Genomic DNA, 24447 nt, shown 5'->3' with positions numbered 1-24447 from the left:
GTCCGAGGCACATCCCATCAAGAACAAAGCATTTGTACAATCTACCCCAAAAATTATATAATGTAAGATCGTCTCAGTGAGAGAGTCTTGAAGTGCACTTGAGAGACTACTGATTAATGAAGAGATGGGGAAATCATACGGTAGCTAGCTGCTGAAGCGCTTTCATCTTACAGGCATCATTTGAGAGAAAAAGTACTTTGACATTATGGTTATATGATATGATATTGTATGAGGCAACTCACCTTTCTCAAAGATTTCCTTTAACACTCCCCTCTTGATCAGTTCATCTCGACTCTGTCGCACAGACATCTTCCTTTCCAACGCTGGGTGAGTGGGGGAGGAAAGACAAATTATCAAACATCCATTTTCTTTTAGAATGTACTTTCCACAATATATATTTAAATAACCTATAGCGACCAAAGGGCGGTACTTCACTAACAATTTCTCTTGCTGTATCTTTTGCTCAAGACAATAAAACTGCTAGAATACGGAGCAGAGCACCCCCATCACCCCAATCAAAAACTTAACTCACGACTACATAAAAAGCCATGAACTTGACAGCAAACACCCGTTTTCCATTATCTTACCAAACTTTTTTTCTTGGTTTAATAGTCCAACTGCTGAAAAGCTCTCAATAATTCATCATATCGTGGTTAGTAGAGGCGTGCGAAATTTCCGATTCTTGCATTATTCGCGATTCGGCCGTGGAAGATTCGAGAAAGATTCACAAACATCCAAATTCCGATTATTGAATTTTACCAGGTAAAGCAGAAATAAAACACAGTCAGCGCGGTCTTCAGGATGCAATGAGGAACGGACCGAGAGTAAATATGTTCAACTCATGCCGCTAGATAAAAAAAAATAATAATAATGAATGAATGAATGAATGAATAATAATAATACCTGTCTGCGGCCGACAGCCGCTACAAACAGCGCCCAGTTGCTAGTTGCTACAAACATACTGCAACATACAGCTATGGTAGCTATCACATACAGTGGGGCAAATAAGCATTTAGTCAACCACCAATTGTGCAAGTTCTCCTACTTGAAAAGATTAGAGAGGCCTGTAATTGTCAGCATGGGTAAACCTTAACCATGAGAGACAGAATGTGGAAAAAAAAACAGAAAATCACAGTTTGATTTTTAAAGAGTTTATTTCCAAATTAGAGTGGAAAATAAGTATTTGGTCACCTACAAACAAGCAAGATTTCTGGCTGTCAGAGGTCTAACTTCTTCTAACGAGGTCTAACGAGGCTCCCCTCGTTACCTGTATTAATGGCACCTGTTTTAACTCAATATTGGTATAAAAGACACCTGTCCATAACAACAGTCAGTCACACTCCAAACTCCACTATGGCCAAGACCAAAGAACTGTCGAAGGACACCAGAGACAAAATTGTAGACCTGCACCAGGCTGGGAAGACTGAATCTGCAATAGGTAAAACGCTTGGTGTAAAGAAGTCAACTTGGGAGCAATTATTAGAAAATGGAAGACCTACAAGACCGCTGATAATCTCCCTGGATCTGGGGCTCCATGCAAGATCTCACCCCGTGGCGTCAAAATGATAACAAGAACGGTGAGCAAAAATCCCAGAACCACACGGGGGGACCTAGTGAATGACCCACAGAGAGCTGGGACCACAGTAACAAAGGCTACTCTCAGTAACACAATGCGCCGCCAAGGACTCAAATCCTGCACTGCCAGACGTGTCCCCCTGCTAAAGAAAGTACACGTCCAGGCCCATCTCCGGTTCGCTAGAGAGCATTTGGATGATCCAGAAGAGGACTGGGAGAACGTGTTATGGTCAGATGAAACCAAAATAGAACTTTTTGGTAGAAACACAGGTCCTCATGTTTGGAGGAGAAAGAATACTGAATTGCATCCGAAGAACACCATATCCACTGTGAAGCATGCAGGTGGAAACATCATGCTTTGGGGCTGTTTTTCTGCAAAGGGACCAGGACGATTGATCCGTGTAAAGGAAAAAATAAATGGGGCCATCTGTCAAGATTTTGAGTGAAAATCTCCTTCCATCAGCAAGTGTACTGAAGATGAGACATGGCTGGGTCTTTCAGCATGACAATGATCCCAAACACTAAGCCAGGGCAACGAAGGAGTGCCTTCGTAAGAAGCATTTCAAGGTCCTGGAGTGGCCTAGCCAGTCTCCAGATCTCAACCCCATAGAAAATCTGTGGAGGGAGTTGAAAGTTTGTGTTCCCCAACGACGGGCCCAAAACATCACATCACATCAGAAATAGGCCAAAATACCAACAACAGTGTCTGAAAAGCTTGTGAAGACTTACAGAAAACATTTGGCCTCAGTTATTGCCAACAAAGGGCACATAACAAAGTATTGAGATTAACTTTTGGTATTGACCAAATACTTATTTTCCACCATGATTTGCAAATAAATTCTTTAAAAATCAAACAATGTGATTTTCTGGGGGTTCTTTCCACATTCTGCCTCTCATGGTTGAGGTTTACTTATCCATGTTGACAATTACAGGCCTCTCTAATATTTTCAAGTGGGAGAACTTGCACAATTAGTGGTTGACGAAATACTTGTTTGCCCCACTGATATATTTTTATCTAAAATACCCTTAAATCGGCAAAATCTTGACTTGAATCCATCTTTAAATGATGAAACGGTTTTAAAACTTTGACATGTCGAAAGTGGACAGAAGGAAAATTATGGAATAAAAGGACCAGAAAATTAATTGAATATAGTTTAAAGCTGCTGATACAGAATGGGTACTGGAGTATTTTATTTAATGTTTTTAACTGTTAACTTGATACTAAAATCAGGGGTCGCGTTAACCAAATATTTTCCGTCGTTGACCGATTTTTTAAAACGGTGACGGAAAAAACTGAAGTCCATCTGTCATTTTGACAGGTTGCAATTCACACTCCAGACCACAGGGTGGCGAGTGAGCATATTAATTAGCTATTGTCTCTCTTGATGCATGACGTCGTTGGCCTTACTCTGAAAAATGTCAAGGCAACTGAGTGTCCGAAGTTTCTTCAAAAAGCCCCAAAACAACGATGGTGTTGAAGAGGTGAAAAAAGAGGGACTGCACAAGCGGGCACGCAATTCAAGTCCATGCGCACCAGGAGAAAAGTGTGAGACTGCGTTCAGGCCACAGCAGGTGAACTGTTAATTTCATTGTTCCATATGTAGCCTACCTACTGGGGCCACAGTCAGCTGTTTTTGTCACTGCGGAGAAAAAGTTACATATTCATCTGCTTGATGTGTGATGGCACGTTGTGGATTCTCTGTTAAGCTTGTTTGGACAGAATATAAATTTACAATGAATGAAAACTAAATACTATTGAATATGTTGAAGCGGTATGCAATGTTAAGAGTCTTGTTAGCTCGAATTGCTGTGTCCAGCCGCTGTACGCTGTAGCTCTGTTGCTCTCTGTGAACTCTCTATTCAAGCCGGAACGTGCGCAGCTCTTAAGTGTCTCTGTCACGTGACTGTGTCGTAACCGGTAACGCGCTCGGCCAAATGGACACACAAGTACGGAAGGTGAATTATGCCAAACAAAGGGTCACCACAATGTCATTATCATCATTTTAAAAATGTAAGTGACGGGTAAAAATAGATTAAGACTGGATTTTTATGACCCTGTCAGTCAAAATGACAGACAACGAAAAAGTCTAGCGCAACCTCTGACTAAAATAGTAGTTTGGTTTAGCCTGAGAGGATTTTTGATCAATTTTGGAACTAATGTACCAGACATTGAAGGGGGGGGGGGGGGGGGCTCTCTGAATCCTAATCGAATCGTTAGGTGCCCAAAGATTCCCACCTCTAGTGGTTAGTTAAATTTTTACCACACTTAAGTTTTTTTTTTTTTTTTATGCCAGTCATTAAATTTTATTTTTGCCGTATTTTTCTGTCACACCTAGAATGCCGGTCTGTGACATTTGTGGTGCTTTTTTTAAGTTTCACTTTACCCAGATTTATTTTATTATCTTGAAAATGCAATAGATTCTGTAAAGGTGCTTGTTTTATGGAGGGAGACGGTACAGTCAAAGTAGCCAATGCTAGCTTTGTGCAGGCACCATTCATTTGCCATCTGGACATGGTAGGATGAGCAACTGCTGCTCTATCATCTCTGTCTCGTTTCGCTGTATATTTAAGCTCAAACCAAAATGCGGAATGGTTTTGCCACTATATGAACACAGGGCCTTCATTAATTTAGGAGGGCCGATAAAAGCACAAAACTATTCAAACAACACTTTCGTGTGCTGCATAATGCACAAAATGGCCCGTGGCTACCGTGCACATCTATTTTTAGTCTTCAAAACGTAGAGGCACTTAACATCCTCTGTCGGGAGGGCTACAGCATAGCTGTTAAGAAATCACATTCCTTGTTTCAAAAATCTAAGCTTGCAATACAACCAATTTGGAAAGTGTAATGAAGATGAGCTGCAACACTCTGCATCATGTACACTTAACATATCATCAAGGGGTACCATCTAATATAATTCCACACTGTCTATTTATAGCATTTGTGGATTCTAATTAACTGGCCCTATGACAGTGTGGATTTAAACAGCATATGAGGTGTGACTATAGAGAAAAGAGGAGCCATTCAAAATCTCATAAAATGGAAACATGGCTTCTATTGACTGGCTCCTAGCTCAAATGGAGTGAAAGTCTATTGCTCTCAATGACTGAAGTACTGTAAATAGTAGCTTTTCCCGTATTTACTGGTTTACTGTCTGTATTGCTGTAACACCCGCAATAAAAAAAAAGGCATTTAATCATAGTTTAGGAACAGAAGTAGACTATATTTGGAGTATGAGCGTTGTATGAATGCTTTTGGGCAGACAAAAGAGCCCAGGTGTGAATGACCAGGGAGTGGTCCAAGGAGATGAAAGCCACGGCGGTGCGTCATACAGCTTAGAGAGCGGAATCGGTGCTGACCAGTGTTGGGCACGTTACTTTAAAAGGGGAAATGTGAACTAAGGTTGGCCAAACATGTTTTTGAATAATATCAATGGCTAAACAATTATAAGCATATTTTCTTTTTTTTTTAACGCAACCCTTTCAGATTCTTTGTTTACCCCATAGCAACGCCCTTGACAACGAAAATGATTTTCTTCGGAAATCTTCGGAAATTACGTCACACCGGGAAGTGCGAGGGAAGTCCGCCTTAGAACAGTATTGTTTGTTGCATTGCTTCTCGGTAAGATGCCACGGCGGTGTGTGGCAATGTTTTGTTCTCACTCAAACGAAAAGTTGTATGAGTGGCCAAAGGATAGCAGGGCACGTAAATGGACATCTTTCGTTCACACGAAGCAAATGAATTTCATGCCATCATCGAGTAGTGTTCTCTGCTGCAAACACTTCGAAGATGCCTGCTTCTTTAACCGGTCTGCTTATGATCAAGGATTTGCCAAAAAGTAAGTGTGATTTTTGGATAGATGACTGATGACTTTGTCAAAGCAGAGCTGCCAACTGTTGTGGTATGAACAGTACAAGCTAGCAACGTTAGCCAAGGCTATCCCCGATCGTAGTTGTTGTTGCGTTCGCTAGGTTAAGCGTGTTTAAATTGTGCGTCATCTACGATCTTGTCCGAACGGGATTATCCACTGTCAATCGGGAAAGGGGTGTGGATGTGCACATAAGAGGGTCGGCGTTGCGGTAATTCACGGTCACGTTGCAGATAGCCTTCTAGTTTGTGTTTCGCCGCTTCGCGAGAGCCGCTGACAGGTGACAACTGTTGCTTTTAATGTCTGGCAGCGAATCAGCGAGCGCGCAGGCCACACAGTGAATCATGGGAAATGTAGTCTCGGGACAACACTGAAGTGGTGCTTTGTAATCTGTTCGCTTGTTTGAAAAAACTACATTTCCTCACGCCATTAGACGCCACTTTGTTTTCTTACTGTTGCCACAATAAAGTGGAGAAAGCCATGGCGACTGTGATATAGTGGATATTATTAAGTTGTAATACGGGAGTTCACCAGTAGAGTGTACGCATGTCATTACCTTGGTCTTTCCAAGGGAAAGAACAAGGTTATGTTATTGTACAACTTTATTGTACTCTTTCTTTATTACCTTGGTCTTTCCTATGGAAAGAACAAGGTATTGTTATTCTGCAACTTTATTCGTCTTATTATTATTATTACCTTGGTCTTTCCTATGGAAAGAACAAGGTATTGTTATTCTGCAACTTTATTCGCCTTATTATTACCTTGGTCTTTCCTATGGAAAGAACAAGGTATTGTTATTCTGCAACTTTATTCGCCTTATTATTATTATTTATTATATCTTCATCTTATTCTCCGCGTTTTTTCGGCGCGCCGCGCAGCCCGAACCATACCACCGATCGGCACCGTTGAAGTATCGGCACGACCGGATTTTTCGCGCGACGCAGGGACTTTTTCAAAATCCCCCGAAAAATTTTCCGTTCGCCCGTAAACGGCAATTTTCCGAAAAAAAAAAAAAGTTAAAAAATGTATCTAGTCCTACAATTTTTGACCAAATCACATAATTTGGGTATCAAAAATTCCGGGACGATGAGGGGCATAAAAGTTGTATACAGAATTTGGCAAAAATTTACGGTTCCCCGGAAATTTGCCAAAAACTTTCCTATTCATTTTGAATGAAAAAAAAACGCACGCTGCACAGCCCGAACCGTTTGACCGATCGGCACCGTTCAAATATCGGCACGACCGGAATTTTCGCGCAACGATGCGAATTTTTCAAACGGACCCGAAAAATTTTCCCTTCGCCCGTAAACGGCAATTTTCCGGAAAAAAAAAAAAGTTTCAAAATGTATCTAGTCCTACAATTTTTGACCAAATCACACAATTTGGGCATCAAAAATTCCGGGACGGTGAGGGGCATAAAAGTTGTATACAGAATTTGGAAAAAAATTACGCTTCCTCGGAAATTTGCCAAAAACTATCCCATTCATTTCGAATGGGAAAAGTCCCATTCACTTCCAATGGGATTTCCAATGGAATTTACATTGCATTGATGCCATTGACGGCCATGCATGTCGAATCTACTGATGCCAATGTACTTGGATTCAATTGACTATATGGATGTCGATGCCATTGACGGCCATGGACGTCCAAAATTTTTCCCATTCATTTTCAATGGGGAAAAAACTAAATTTCCCCAAATCAACAGAAAATGACCAGATATCAATAGGACGTGTCCCCCAAACTTCCCCAATTCCATTGACGCTTATGAAGGGTGCCGCCATTGACTTCCATGGACGTCCAAAATTTTTCCCATTCATTTTCAATGGGGAAAAAACTAAATTTCTCCAAATCAACAGAAAATGACCAGATATCAATAGGACGTATACCCCAAACGTCCCCAACTCCATTGACGCTTATGAAGGGTGCTGCCATTGACGTCCATGGACGTCCAAAATTTTTCCCATTCATTTTCAATGGGAAATTTTTTTTTTCCCCAAATCAACAGAAAATGACTAGATATCAATAGGACGTGTCCCCCAAATGTCCCCGATTGCATTGCTGCTTATGGAGGGTGATGCCATTGGCGTCCACGGACGTCCAAACTTCCCATTAATTTCCAATGGCGTTTCTTCATGTTTGTTCATTCTATTGATGCCAATGTATTTGGATTCCATTGACGCTTATGTAAGTTGATACCATTGACGTCCATGGACGTCCAAAATTTTTCCCATTCATTTTCAATGGGAATTTTTTTTTTTTCCCCAAATCAACAGAAAATGACTAGATATCAATAGGACGTGTCCCCCAAATGTCCCCGATTGCATTGCCTCTTATGGAGGGTGATGCCATTGACGTCCACGGACGTCCAAACTTCCCATTCATTTCCAATGGCATTTCTTCATGTTTGTTCATTCTATTGATGCCAATGTACTTGGTATCCATTGACGCTTATTTAAGTTGATACCATTGACGTCCATGGACGTCCAAATTTCCCATTCATTTCTAATGGCATTTAATTATGTTTTTTCATTTTATTGATGCCAATGTACTTGGATTCCATTGACGCCTATGTAAGTTGATACCATTGACGTCCATGGACGTCCAAAATTTTTCCCATTCATTTTCAATGGGAATTTATGGGACGTCGGCGTCATCCGCACGTTGGACTTCGTCGACTGGACGTCGGCGTCATCCGCATGTTGGACGTCGGCGACGTTTGCTAGTTGGACGTCATCACCGTCCGCTCATTGGACGTCGGCGCCGTCCGCTCGTTGGAAGTCGGCGCCGTCTTTATGTTGGATGTCGGCAGCGTCAGCACTTTGGACGTCGGCAGCGACAGCAATTAGGACGTCGGTGACGTCCGCTCGTTGGACGTCGCCAAACTTTGGACGTCGGCGTCGTCCACTCTTTTGACATCGTCACCATCCGCTCGTTGGACGTAAGACGGCGCATTCTGCACTTTTGACGTTTGCTTGTTGAACGTCGTCATTGTCCCACGTTGGACGTCGGCACCGTCCGCTCGATGGACGTCGGCAGCGTCAGCACTTTGGACGTCGGTGACGTCCGCTCGTTGGACGGCGCATTCTGCACTTTTGACGTTTGCTTGTTGAACGTCGTCACTGTTCCACGTGAGATGTCGGCACCGTCCTCTCGATGGACGTCGGCGTCATCTGCTCTTTTGACGTCTTGGACGTTGGTGACGTCCGCTCGTTGGACGTCGCCAAACTTTGGACGTCGGCGTCGTCCACTCTTTTGACATCGTCACCATCCGCTCGTTGGACGTAAGATGGCGCATTCTGCACTTTTGACGTTTGCTTGTTGAACGTCGTCATTGTCCCACGTTGGACGTCGGCAGCGTCAGCACTTTGGACGTCGGTGACGTCCGCTCGTTGGACGTCGGCGCCGTCAGCAGTTTGGAAGTCGGTGATGTCCGCTCGTTGGACGGCGCATTCTGCACTTTGGACGTCGGTGACGTCCGCTCGTTAGACGGCGCATTCTGCACTTTTGACGTTTGCTTGTTGAACGTCGTCACTGTTCCACGTGAGATGTCGGCACCGTGCGCTCGATGGACGTCGGCGTCATCTGCTCTTTTGAGGTCTTGGACGTCGGTGACGTGCGCTCGTTGGACATCGTATTCTGCACTTTTGACTTTTGCTTGTTGAACGTTGTCACTGTCCCACATGGGATGTCGGCGTCATCTGCTCTTTTGACGTCGATGACGTCGACCTCTCACGCTAACTTTTGACGTCGGCGCCGTTTGCTCGTTGGACGTCGTCACCATCCGTTTGTTGATCGTCGGGGACGTCGGCGTCATCTGCTCTTTTGACATCGCATTCTGCACTTTTGACGTTTGCTTGTTGAACGTTGTCACTGTCCCACGTGGGATGTCGGCATCATCTGCTCTTTTGACGTCGGTGACGTCAGCCTCTCGCGCTAACTTTTGACGTCGGCGCCGTTTGCTCGTTGGACGTCGTCACCATCCGTTCGTTGATCGTCGGCGCCGTCCTCTCGATGGACGTTGGCGTCATCCGCTCTTTTGACGTCGGCGACGTCCAATCCACTCTGAGGTATACGCATAAAGTAGGACACTGACCGGGGATCGAACCACCATCCTCTCGTACCAAGGTCAGCGATATTAACACTGAGCTATCCATCTGCTAAATGCAGTGTTGTGTGATATGTATATAAAGTTATCATGTATGTGATACAGGCATTGACAAAAGTTAACTTGGTATTGACAGAGGTTCGATCCTACGACCTCCCGCATCAAAGTCATTTTCAATTGGAATTTTTTTTTCTTCCAAAAATCAAAAGAAAATGACTAGATATCAATAGGACGTGTCCCCCAAACTTCCCCAATTCCATTTACACTTATGGAGGGTGATGCCATTGACGTCCATGGACGTCCAAATTTCCCATTTATTTTTAATTATGTTTTTTCATTCTATTGATGCCAATGTACTTGGATTCCATTGTAAGTTGATACCATTGACGTCAATGGACGTCCAAAATTTTTCCCATTCATTTTCAATGGGAATTTTTTTTCCCCCCAAATCAACAAAAAAACGACCTGATATCAAAAGGACGTGTCCCCCAAACTAGTCCAATTCCATTGACGCTTATGAAGGGCGCCGCCATTGACGGCCATGTACGTCCAAATTTCCCATTCATTTCTAATGCCATTTAATTATGTTTTTTCATTCTATTGATGCAAATGTACTTGGATTCTATTGACGCTTATGTAAGTTGATACCATTGACGTCCATGGATGTCCAAAATTTTTCCCATTCATTTTCAATGGGAATTTTTTTTTTTTCCCCAAATCAACAGAAAATGACTAGATATCAATAGGACGTGTCCCCCAAATGTCCCCGATTGCATTGCTGCTTATGGAGGGTGATGCCATTGACGTTCATGGACGTCCAAACTTCCCATTCATTTCCAATGGCATTTCTTCATGTTTGTTCATTCTATTGATGCCAATGTACTTGGATTCCATTGACACTTATGTAAGTTGATACCATTGACGTCCATGGACGTCCAAAATTTTTCCCATTCATTTTCAATGGGAATTTTTTTTTCCCCCCAAATCAACAAAAAATGACTACATATCATTAGGACGTGTCCCCCAAATGTCCCCGATTGCATTGACGCTTATGGAGGGTGCTGCCATTGACGGACATGGACGTCCAATTCTCCCAATCTTTTCTCATGGCTTTTACTTTGTTTAGTGCCATTGACTGGCATTATGGTCCATTCTATTGATAGACCTGAGTGGGGCTAAGATCTGTATCTCCACAGAGGAAAGACCAAGGTGTGTAATTTCTCCCGAAATTGCAGTTTCTAGTTCAGCATGTTGTTCTCTATTGTATTTTTATTACCTTGGTCTTTCCAAGGGAAAGAACAAGGTAATGCTGTTCTGCAACTTTATCGTACTTATTACCTTGGTCTTTCCAAAGGAAAGAACAAGGTTATGTTATTCTACAACTTTATTATTATTATTATGCAATGGTTTCTCCGCGTTTTTTCGGCGCGCCGCGCAGCCCGAACCGTACCACCGATCGGCACCGTTCAAGTATCGACACGACCGGAATTTTCGCGCGACGATGGGAATTTTTCAAACGACCCCGAAAAATTTTTCGTTCGCCCGTAAACGGCAATTTTCCGATTTTTTACAACTTTTTCAAAACGCTACTTGTCCTACAATTTTTGACCAAATCACATAATTTGGACATCAAAAATTCCGGGACGGTGGGGGGCATAAAGATTGTATACAGAATTTGGAAAAAATTTACGGTTCTCCGGATATTTGCCAAAAACTATCCCATTCATTTCCAATGGGAAAAGTTCCCATTCACTTTCAATAGTATTTCCAATGGACTTTACATTGCATTGATGCCATTGACGGCCATGCATGTCGAATCTATTGATGCCAATGTACTTGGATTCATTTGACTATATGGATGTCGATGCCATTGACGGCCATGGACGTCCAAAATTTTTCCCATTCATTTTCAATGGGGAAAAAACTAAATTTCCCCAAATCAACAGAAAATGACCAGATATTAATAGGACGTATACCCCAAACGTCCCCAACTCCATTGACGCTTATGGGGGGTGCTGCCATTGACGTCCATGGACGTCCAAAATTTTTCCCATTCATTTTCAATGGGGAAAAAACTAAATTTCCCCAAATCATCAGAAAATGACCAGTTATCAATAGTACGTCTCCCCCAAACGTTCCGAACTCCATTGACGCTTATAGGGGGTGCTGCCATTGACGTCCATGGACGTCCAAAAATTTTCCCATTCATTTTCAATGGGGAAAAAACTAAATTTCCCCAAATCAACAGAAAATGACCAGATATTAATAGGACGTATACCCCAAACGTCCCCAATTCCATTTACGCTTATGGAGGGTGATGCCATTGACGTTCATGGACGTCCAAACTTCCCATTCATTTCCAATGGCATTTCTTCATGTTTGTTCATTCTATTGATGCCAATGTACTTGGATTCCATTGACGCCTATGTAAGTTGATACCATTGACGTCCATGGACGTCCAAAATTTTTCCCATTCATTTTCAATGGGGATTTTTTTTTTTTTCCCCAAAATCAACAAAAAATGACTAGATATCATTAGGACGTGTCCCCCAAATGTCCCCGATTGCATTGCCGCTTATGGAGGGTGATGCCATTGACGTCCATGGACGTCCAAAATTTCCATTCATTTCCAATGGCATTTCTTCATGTTTGTTCATTCTATTGATGCCAATGTACTTGGATTCCATTGACGCTTATGTAAGTTGATACCATTGACGTCCATGGACGTCCAAAATTTTTCCCATTCATTTTCAATGGGAATTTTTTCTTTTTTTCCCCAAATCAACAGAAAATGACTGGATATCATTAGGACGTGTCCCCCAAATGTCCCCGATTGCATTGCCGCTTACGGAGGGTGATGCCATTGACGTTCATGGACGTCCAAACTTCCCATTTATTTCCAATGGCATTTCTTCATGTTTGTTCATTCTATTGATGCCAATGTACTTGGATTCCATTGACGCTTATGTAAGTTGATACCATTGACGTCCATGGACGTCCAAAATTTTTCCCATTCATTTTCAATGGGAATTTTTTTTTTTTCCCCAAATCAACAGAAAATGACTAGATATCAATAGGACGTTTCCCCCAAATGTCCCCGATTGCATTGACGCTTATGGAGGGTGCTGCCATTGACGTCCATGGACGTCCAAACTTCCCATTCATTTCCAAAGGCATTTCTTCATGTTTGTTCATTCTATTGATGCCAATGTACTTGGATTCCATTGACGCTTATGTAAGTTGATACCATTGACGTCCATGGACGTCCAAAATTTTTCCCATTCATTTTCAATGGGATTTTTTTTTTTCCCAAATCAACAGAAAATGACTAGATATCATTAGGACGTGTCCCCCAAATGTCCCCGATTGCATTGCCGCTTATGGAGGGTGATGCCATTGACGTTCATGGACGTCCAAACTTCCCATTCATTTCCAATGGCATTTCTTCATGTTTGTTCATTTTATTGATGCCAATGTACTTGGATTCCATTGACGCTTATGTAAGTTGATACCATTGACGTCCATGGACGTCCAAAATTTTTCCCATTCATTTTCAATGGGAAATTTTTTTTTTTCCCAAATCAACAGAAAATGACTACATATCAATAGGACGTGTCCCCCAAACTTCCCCGATTCCATTAACAATTATGGAGGGTGCTGCCATTGACGGACATGGACGTCCAATTCTCCCAATCTTTTCTAATGGCTTTAACTTTGTTTAGTGCCAATGACTGGCATTATGGTCCATTCTATTGATAGACCTGAGTGGGGCTAAGATTTGTATCTCCACAGAGGAAAGACCAAGGTGTGTAATTTCTCCCGAAATTGCAGTTTCTAGTTATTATTATTACCTTGGTCTTTCCAAGGGAAAGAACAAGGTTATGTTGTTGTACAACTTTATTGTACTTCTTTATTATTATTCTTTATTATTATTATTATTCAATAATTGTTGACGTTTTTTTCGGCGCGCCGCGCAGCCCGAACCGTAGCACCGATCGGCACCGTTCAAGTATCGGCACGACCGGAATTTTCGCGCGACGATGGGAATTTTTCAAACGGCCCCGAAAAATTTTCCGTTCGCCCGTAAACGGCAAATTTCCGAAAAAAAAAAAAAGTTTCAAAACGCTACTTGTCCTACAATTTTTGACCAAATCACATAATTTGGGTATCAAAAATTCCGGGACGGTGAGGGGCATAAAAGTTGTATACAGAATTTGACAAAAATTTACGGTTCCCCGGAAATTTGCCAAAAACTTTCCTATTCATTTTGAATGGAAAAAAAACGTGCGCTTCACAGCCCGAACCATAGCACCGATCGCCATCGTTCAAGTTTTGGCATGACCGGAATTTTCGTGCGACGCAGGGTCTTTTTCAAACGGCCCCGAAAAATTTTCCGTTTGCCCGTAAACGGCAATTTTCCGTAAAAAAAACAAAAGTTTCAAAACGCTACTTGTCCTACAATTTTTGACCAAATCACATAAATTGGACATCAAAAATTCCGGGACGGTGGGGGGCATAAAGATTGTATACAGAATTTGGAAAAAAATTACGGTTCCCCGGATATTTGCCAAAAACTATCCCATTCATTTCTAATGGGAAAATTTCCCATTCACTTCCAATGGGATTTCCATTGGAATTTACATCATTGATGCCATTGACGGCCATAAATGTCGAATCTATTGATGCCAATGTACTTGGATTCAATTGACTATATGGATGTCGATGCCAATGACGGCCATGGACGTCCAAAATTTTTCCCATTCATTTTCAATGGGGAAAAAACTACATTTCCCCAAATCAACAGAAAATGACCAGATATCAATAGGACGTGTCCCCCAAACGTCCCCAACTCCATTGACGCTTATAGGGGGTTCTGCCATTGACGGCCATGGACGTCCAAAATTTTTCCCATTCATTTTCAATGGGGAAAAAACTAAATTTCCCCAAATCAACAGAAAATGACCAGATATTAATAGGACGTATACCCCAAACGTCCCCAACTCCATTGACGCTTATGGGGGGTGCTGCCATTGACGTCCATGGACGTCCAAAATTTTTCCCATTCATTTTCAATGGGGAAAAAACTAAATTTCCCCAAATCAACAGAAAATGACTAGATGTCAATAGGACGTGTCCCCCAAACTTCCCCAATTCCATTTACGCTTATGGAGGGTGATGCCATTGACGTTCATGGACGTCCAAACTTCCCATTCATTTCCAATGGCATTTCTTCATGTTTGTTCATTCTATTGATGCCAATGTACTTGGATTCAATTGACGCTTATGTAAGTTGATACCATTGACGTCCATGGACGTCCAAAATTTTTCCCATTCATTTTCAATGGGAATTTTTTTTTTTCCCCAAATCAACAGAAAATGACTAGATATCATTAGGACGTGTCCCCCAAATGTCCCCGATTGCATTGCCGCTTATGGAGGGTGATGCCATTGACGTCCATGGACGTCCAAACTTCCCATTCATTTTTCCAATGGCATTTCTTCATGTTTGTTCATTCTATTGATGCCAATGTACTTGGATTCTATTGACGCTTATGTAAGTTGATACCATTGACGTCCATGGACGTCCAAAATTTTTCCCATTCATTTTCAATGGGAATTTTTTTTTTTTCCCCAAATCAATAAAATATGACCAGATATCAATAGGACGTGTCCCCCAAACTTCCCCAATTCCATTGAAGCTTATGGCGGGTACCGCCATTGACGGCCATGGACGTCCAAATGTCCCATTCATTTCTAATGGCTATAAATTATGTTTTTTCATTCTCTTGATGCCAATGTACTTGGATTCCATTGACGCCTCTATAAGTTGATACCATTGACGTCCATGGACGTCCAAAATTTTTCCCATTCATTTTCAATGGGAATTTTTTTTTTTTCCCCAAATCAACAGAAAATGACTAGATATCATTAGGCCGTGTCCCCCAAATGTCCCCGATTGCATTGCCGCTTATGGAGGGTGATGCCATTGATGTCCATGGACGTCCAAATGTCCCATTCATTACCTTGGTCTTTCCAAGGGAAAGAACAAGGTTATGTTGTTGTACAACTTTATTGTACTTTTTATTATTACCTTGGTCTTTCCAAGGGAAAGAACAAGGTAATGCTGTTGTGCAACTTTATTATACTTATTACCTTGGTCTTTCTGAAAGAAAGAACAAGGTATTGTTATTCTGCAACTTTATTTTTTATTACCTTGGTCTTTCTGAAAGAAAGAACAAGGTATTGTTATTGTGCAACTTTATTGTACTTATTATTTATTCATCTTATTCTCCGCGTTTTTTTGAGCCAACGCACAGCCCAAACCGTAGCACCGATCGGCACAGTTCAAGTATCGGCACGACCGGAATTTTCGCGTGACGATGGGAATTTTTCAAACCGCCACGAAAAATTTTCCGTTCGCCCGTAAACGGCAATTTTCCGAAAAAAAAAAAAAGTTTCAAAATGTATCTAGTCCTACAATTTTTGACCAAATCACATAATTTGGGCATCAAAAATTCCGGGACGGTGAGGGGCATAAAAGTTGTATACAGAATTTGGCAAAAATTTACGGTTCCCCGGAAATTTGCCAAAAACTTTCCTATTCATTTTGAATGGAAAAAAAACGCGCGCTTCACAGCCCGAACCGTTAGACCGATCGGCACCGTTCAAGTATCGGCACGACCGGAATTTTCGCGTGACACAGGAAACTTTACAAATGGCCCCGAAAATTTTTCCGTTCGTCCGTAAACGGCAATTTTCCGTGAAAAAAAAAAACGTTTCAAAATGTATCTAGTCCTACAATTTTTGACCAAATCACATAATTTGGGCATCAAAAATTCCGGGACGGTGAGGGGCATAAAAGTTGTATACAGAATTTGGAAAAAAATTACGCTTCCTCGGAAATTTGCCAAAAACTATCCCATTCATTTCGAATGGGAAAAGTCCCATTCACTTCCAATGGGATTTCCAATGGAATTTACATTGCATTGATGCCATTGACGGCCATGCATGTCGAATCTACTGATGCCAATGTACTTGGATTCAACTGACTATATAGATGTCGATGCCATTGACTGCCATGGACGTCCAAAATTTTTCCCATTCATTTTCAATGGGGAAAAAACAAAATTACCCCAAATCAACAGAAAATGACCAGATATCAATAGGACGTGTCCCCCAAACTTCCCCAATTCCATTGACGCTTATGAAGGGTGCCGCCATTGACTTACATGGACGTCCAAAATTTTTCCCATTCATTTTCAATGGGGAAAAAACTAAATTTCTCCAAATCAACAGAAAATGACCAGATATCAATAGGACGTATATCCCAAACGTCCCCAATTCCATTGACGCTTATGGGGGGTGCTGCCATTGACGTCCATGGACGTCCAAAATTTTACCCATTCATTTTCAATGGGAAATTTTTTTTTTTCCCCAAATCAACAGAAAATGACTAGATATCAATAGGACCTGTCCCCCAAATGTCCCCGATTGCATTGCTACTTATGGAGGGTGATGCCATTGACGTCCAGGGACGTCCAAACTTCCCATTCATTTCCAATGGCATTTCTTCATGTTTGTTCATTCTTTTGATGCCAATGTACTTGGATTCCATTGACGGTTATGTAAGTTGATACCATTGACGTCCATGGACGTCCAAAATTTTTCCCATTCATTTTCAATGGGAATTTTTTTTTTTTCCCCAAATCAACAGAAAATGACTAGATATCATTAGGACGTGTCCCCCAAATGTCCCCGATTGCATTACCGCTTATGGGGGGTGATGCCATTGACGTCCATGGACGTCCAAACTTCCCAATCATTTCCAAAGCCATTTCTTCATGTTTGTTCATTTTATTGATGCCAATGTACTTGGATTCCATTGACGCTTATGTAAGTTGATACCATTGACGTCCATGGACGTCCAAAATTTTTCCCATTCATTTTCAATGGGATTTTTTTTTTTTTTTCCCAAATCAACAGAAAATGACTAGATATCATTAGGACGTTTCCCCCAAATGTCCCCGATTGCATTGCTGCTTATGGAGGGTGATGCCATTGACGTTCATGGACGTCTAAACTTCCCATTCATTTCCAATGGCATTTCTTCATGTTTGTTCATTTTATTGATGCCAATGTACTTGGATTCCATTGACGCTTATGTAAGTTGATACCATTGACGTCCATGGACGTCCAAAAATTTTCCCATTCATTTTCAATGGGGAAAAAACTAAATTTCCCCAAATCAACAGAAAATGACCAGATATCAATAGGACGTATACCCCAAACGTCCCCAACTCCCTTGACGCTTATGGGGGGTGCTGCCATTGACGTCCCTGGAAGTCCAAAATTTTTCCCATTCATTTTCAATGGGGAAAAAACTAAATTTCCCCAAATCATCAGAAAATGACCAGTTATCAATAGTACGTCTCCCCCAAACGTTCCGAACTCCATTGATGCTTATAGGGGGTGCTGCCATTGACGTCCATGGACGTCCAAAAATTTTCCCATTCATTTTCAATGGGGAAAAAACTAAATTTCCCCAAATCAACAGAAAATGACAGATATTAATAGGACGTATACCCCAAACGTCCCCAATTCCATTTACGCTTATGGAGGGTGATGCCATTGACGTTCATGGACGTCCAATTCTCCCAATCTTTTCTAATGGCTTTTACTTTGTTTAGTGCCATTGACTGGCATTATGGTCCATTCTATTGATAGACCTGAGTGGGGCTAAGATCTGTATCTCCACAGAGGAAAGACCAAGGTGTGTAATTTCTCCCGAAATTGCAGTTTCTAGTTATATCATCAAATTATTCTCCGCGTTTTTTCGGCGCGCCGCGCAGCCCGAACCGTACCACCGATCGGCACCATTCAAGTATTGACACGACCGGATTTTTCGCGCGACGCAGGGACTTTTTCAAAATCCCCCGAAAAATTTTCCGTTCGCCCGTAAATGGCAATTTTCCGAAAAAAATAAAAAGTTAAAAAATGTATCTAGTCCTACAATTTTTGACCAAATCACATAATTTGGGTATCAAAAATTCCGGGACGATGAGGGGCATAAAAGTTGTATACAGAATTTGGCAAAAATTTACGGTTCCCCGGAAATTTGCCAAAAACTTTCCTATTCATTTTGAATGAAAAAAAAACGCACGCTGCACAGCCCGAACCGTTTGACCGATCGGCACCGTTCAAATATCGGCACGACCGGAATTTTCGCGCAACGATGGGAATTTTTCAAACGGACCCGAAAATGTTTCCCTTCGCCCGTAAACGGCAATTTTCCGGGAAAAAAAAAAAGTTTCAAAATGTATCTAGTCCTACAATTTTTGACCAAATCACACAATTTGGGCATCAAAAATTCCGGGACGGTGAGGGGCATAAAAGTTGTATACAGAATTTGGAAAAAAATTACGCTTCCTCGGAAATTTGCCAAAAACTATCCCATTCATTTCGAATGGGAAAAGTCCCATTCACTTCCAATGGGATTTCCAATGGAATTTACATTGCATTGATGCCATTGACGGCCATGCATGTCGAATCTACTGATGCCAATGTACTTGGATTCAATTGACTATATGGATGTCGATGCCATTGACTGCCATGGACGTCCAAAATTTTTCCCATTCATTTTCAATGGGGGAAAAAACAAAATTACCCCAAATCAACAGAAAATGACCAGATATCAATAGGACGTGTCCCCCAAACTTCCCCAATTCCATTGACGCTTATGAAGGGTGCCGCCATTGACTTACATGGACGTCCAAAATTTTTCCCATTCATTTTCAATGGGGAAAAAACTAAATTTCTCCAAATCAACAGAAAATGACCAGATATCAATAGGACGTATATCCCAAACGTCCCCAATTCCATTGACGCTTATGGGGGGTGCTGCCATTGACATCCATGGACGTCCAAAATTTTACCCATTCATTATCAATGGGAATTTTTTTTTTTTCCTCAAATCAACAGAAAATGACTAGATATCAATAGGACCTGTCCCCCAAATGTCCCCGATTGCATTGCTGCTTATGGAGGGTGATGCCATTGACGTCCACGGACGTCCAAACTTCCCATTAATTTCCAATGGCATTTCTTCATGTTTGTTCATTCTATTGATGCCAATGTACTTGGATTCCATTGACGCTTATGTAAATTGATACCATTGACGTCCATGGACGTCCAAAATTTTTCCCATTCATTTTCAATGGGAATTTTTTTTTTTTTCCCCAAATCAACAGAAAATGACTAGATATCAATAGGACGTTTCCCCCAAATGTGCCCGATTGCATTGCTGCTTATGGAGGGTGATGCCATTGACGTCCACGGACGTCCAAACTTCCCATTAATTTCCAATGGCATTTCTTCATGTTTGTTCATTCTATTGATGCCAATGTACTTGGATTCCATTGACGCTTATGTAAGTTGATACCATTGACGTCCATGGACGTCCAAAATTTTTCCCATTCATTTTCAATGGGAATTTTTTTTTTTTCCCCAAATCAACAGAAAATGACTAGATATCATTAGGACGTGTCCCCCAAATGTCCCCGATTGCATTGCCGCTTATGGGGGGTGATGCCATTGACGTCCATGGACGTCCAAACTTCCCATTCATTTCCAAAGGCATTTCTTCATGTTTGTTCATTCTATTGATGCCAATGTACTTGGATTCCATTGACGCTTATGTAAGTTGATACCATTGACGTCCATGGACGTCCAAAATTTTTCCCATTCATTTTCAATGGGATTTTTTTTTTTTTCCCAAATCAACAGAAAATGACTAGATATCATTAGGACGTGTCCCCCAAATGTCCCCGATTGCATTGCCGCTTATGGAGGGTGATGCCATTGACGTTCATGGACGTCCAAACTTCCCATTCATTTCCAATGGCATTTCTTCATGTTTGTTCATTTTATTGATGCCAATGTACTTGGATTCCATTGACGCTTATGTAAGTTGATACCATTGACGTCCATGGACGTCCAAAATTTTTCCCATTCATTTTCAATGGGAATTTTTTTTTTTTTTCCCAAATCAACAGAAAATGACTAGATATCAATAGGACGTGTCCCCCAAACTTCCCCGATTCCATTAACAATTATGGAGGGTGCTGCCATTGACGGACATGGACGTCCAATTCTCCCAATCTTTTCTAATGGCTTTAACTTTGTTTAGTGCCAATGACTGGCATTATGGTCCATTCTATTGATAGACCTGAGTGGGGCTAAGATTTGTATCTCCACAGAGGAAAGACCAAGGTGTGTAATTTCTCCCGAAATTGCAGTTTCTAGTTTATTATATCTTCATCTTATTCTCCGCGTTTTTTCGGCGCGCCGCGCAGCCCGAACCGTACCACCGATCGGCACCGTTGAAGTATCGGCACGACCGGATTTTTCGCGCGACGCAGGGACTTTTTCAAAATCCCCCGAAAAATTTTCCGTTCGCCCGTAAACGGCAATTTTCCGAAAAAAAAAAAAAGTTAAAAAATGTATCTAGTCCTACAATTTTTGACCAAATCACATAATTTGGGTATCAAAAATTCCGGGACGATGAGGGGCATAAAAGTTGTATACAGAATTTGGCAAAAATTTACGGTTCCCCGGAAATTTGCCAAAAACTTTCCTATTCATTTTGAATGAAAAAAAAACGCACGCTGCACAGCCCGAACCGTTTGACCGATCGGCACCGTTCAAATATCGGCACGACCGGAATTTTCGCGCAACGATGGGAATTTTTCAAACGGACCCGAAAAATTTTCCCTTCGCCCGTAAACGGCAATTTTCCGGAAAAAAAAAAAAGTTTCAAAATGTATCTAGTCCTACAATTTTTGACCAAATCACACAATTTGGGCATCAAAAATTCCGGGACGGTGAGGGGCATAAAAGTTGTATACAGAATTTGGAAAAAAATTACGCTTCCTCGGAAATTTGCCAAAAACTATCCCATTCATTTCGAATGGGAAAAGTCCCATTCACTTCCAATGGGATTTCCAATGGAATTTACATTGCATTGATGCCATTGACGGCCATGCATGTCGAATCTACTGATGCCAATGTACTTGGATTCAATTGACTATATGGATGTCGATGCCATTGACGGCCATGGACGTCCAAAATTTTTCCCATTCATTTTCAATGGGGAAAAAACAAAATTTCCCCAAATCAACAGAAAATGACCAGATATCAATAGGACGTGTCCCCCAAACTTCCCCAATTCCATTGACGCTTATGAAGGGTGCCGCCATTGACTTCCATGGACGTCCAAAATTTTTCCCATTCATTTTCAATGGGGAAAAAACTAAATTTCTCCAAATCAACAGAAAATGACCAGATATCAATAGGAGGTATACCCCAAACGTCCCCAACTCCATTGACGCTTATGAAGGGTGCTGCCATTGACGTCCATGGACGTCCAAAATTTTTCCCATTCATTTTCAATGGGAAATTTTTTTTTTCCCCAAATCAACAGAAAATGACTAGATATCAATAGGACGTGTCCCCCAAATGTGCCCGATTGCATTGCTGCTTATGGAGGGTGATGCCATTGACGTCCACGGACGTCCAAACTTCCCATTAATTTCCAATGGCGTTTCTTCATGTTTGTTCATTCTATTGATGCCAATGTATTTGGATTCCATTGACGCTTATGTAAGTTGATACCATTGACGTCCATGGACGTCCAAAATTTTTCCCATTCATTTTCAATGGGAATTTTTTTTTTTCCCCAAATCAACAGAAAATGACTAGATATCAATAGGACGTGTCCCCCAAATGTCCCCGATTGCATTGCCTCTTATGGAGGGTGATGCCATTGACGTCCACGGACGTCCAAACTTCCCATTCATTTCCAATGGCATTTCTTCATGTTTGTTCATTCTATTGATGCCAATGTACTTGGTATCCATTGACGCTTATTTAAGTTGATACCATTGACGTCAATGGACGTCCAAATTTCCCATTCATTTCTAATGGCATTTAATTATGTTTTTTCATTTTATTGATGCCAATGTACTTGGATTCCATTGACGCCTATGTAAGTTGATACCATTGACGTCCATGGACGTCCAAAATTTTTCCCATTCATTTTCAATGGGAATTTATGGGACGTCGGCGTCATCCGCATGTTGGACGTCGGCGACGTTTGCTAGTTGGACGTCATCACCGTCCGCTCATTGGACGTCGGCGCCGTCCGCTCGTTGGAAGTCGGCGCCGTCTTTATGTTGGATGTCGGCAGCGTCAGCACTTTGGACGTCGGCAGCGACAGCAATTAGGACGTCGGTGACGTCCGCTCGTTGGACGTCGCCAAACTTTGGACGTCAGCGTCGTCCACTCTTTTGACATCGTCACCATCCGCTCGTTGGACGTAAGACGGCGCATTCTGCACTTTTGACGTTTGCTTGTTGAACGTCGTCATTGTCCCACGTTGGACGTCGGCACCGTCCGCTCGATGGACGTCGGCAGCGTCAGCACTTTGGACGTCGGTGACGTCCGCTCGTTGGACGGCGCATTCTGCACTTTTGACGTTTGCTTGTTGAACGTCGTCACTGTTCCACGTGAGATGTCGCGATGGACGTCGGCGTCATCTGCTCTTTTGACGTCTTGGACGTTGGTGACGTCCGCTCGTTGGACGTCGCCAAACTTTGGACGTCGGCGTCGTCCACTCTTTTGACATCGTCACCATCCGCTCGTTGGACGTAAGACGGCGCATTCTGCACTTTTGACGTTTGCTTGTTGAACGTCGTCATTGTCCCACGTTGGACGTCGGCACCGTCCGCTTGATGGACGTCGGCAGCGTCAGCACTTTGGACGTCGGTGACGTCCGCTCGTTGGACGTCGGCGCCGTCAGCAGTTTGGAAGTCGGTGATGTCCGCTCGTTGGACGGCGCATTCTGCACTTTGGACGTCGGTGACGTCCGCTCGTTAGACGGCGCATTCTGCACTATTGACGTTTGCTTGTTGAACGTCGTCACTGTTCCACGTGAGATGTCGGCACTGTGCGCTCGATGGACGTCGGCGTCATCAGCTCTTTTGAGGTCTTGGACGTCGGTGACGTCCGCTCGTTGGACATCGTATTCTGCACTTTTGACTTTTGCTTGTTGAACGTTGTCGGCGTCATCTGCTCTTTTGACGTCAGCCTCTCACGCTAACTTTTGACGTCGGCGCCGTTTGTTCGTTGGACGTCGTCACCATCCGTTTGTTGATCGTCGGGGACGTCGGCGTCATCTGCTCTTTTGACGTCTTGGACATCGCATTCTGCACTTTTGACGTTTGCTTGTTGAACGTTGTCACTGTCCCACGTGGGATGTCGGCATCATCTGCTCTTTTGACGTCGGTGACGTCAGCCTCTCGCGCTAACTTTTGAGGTCGGCGCCGTTTGCTCGTTGGACGTCGTCACCATCCGTTCGTTGATCGTCGGCGCCGTCCTCTCGATGGACGTTGGCGTCATCCGCTCTTTTGACGTCGGCGACGTCCAATCCACTCTGAGGTATACGCATAAAGTAGGAAACTGACCGGGGATCGAACCACCATCCTCTCGTACCAAGGTCAGCGATATTAACACTGAGCTATCCATCTGCTAAATGCAGTGTTGTGTGATATGTATATAAAGTTATCATGTATGTGATACAGGCATTGACAAAAGCTAATTAGGTATTGACAGAGGTTCGATCCTGCGACCTCCCGCATCAAAGTCATTTTCAATGGGAATTTTTTTCCCCCCCAAATCAACAAAAAAACGACCTGATATCAATAGGACGTGTCCCCCAAACTAGTCCAATTCCATTGACGCTTATGAAGGGCGCCGCCATTGACGGCCATGGACGTCCAAATTTCCCATTCATTTCTAATGCCATTTAATTATGTTTTTTCATTCTATTGATGCAAATGTACT

The 24447-nt window shown here is 42.4% G+C and overlaps 1 protein-coding gene across 2 annotated transcripts in view; it reads right to left on the bottom strand.

Annotated features, from left to right (window-relative positions):
• The window catches only part of LOC130930183 (phosphatase and actin regulator 1-like), a 150737-nt gene that overhangs the window by 36715 nt on the left and 89575 nt on the right, over window positions 1-24447 (bottom strand). For both annotated transcript variants that reach the window (XM_057857948.1, XM_057857947.1), the window contains exon 3: window positions 243-323. In XM_057857948.1, coding sequence (XP_057713931.1) covers window positions 243-323 — 81 coding nt within the window. The remainder of the gene's footprint in view (window positions 1-242; window positions 324-24447) is intronic.

Source organism: Corythoichthys intestinalis, chromosome 14 (genome assembly GCF_030265065.1).
Source record: "Corythoichthys intestinalis isolate RoL2023-P3 chromosome 14, ASM3026506v1, whole genome shotgun sequence".
NCBI classification, from domain to species: Eukaryota; Metazoa; Chordata; class Actinopteri; order Syngnathiformes; family Syngnathidae; genus Corythoichthys; species Corythoichthys intestinalis.
The sequence above is the reverse complement of the archived record's forward strand: the minus strand, read 5'-3'. Positions and strand labels throughout refer to the sequence as shown.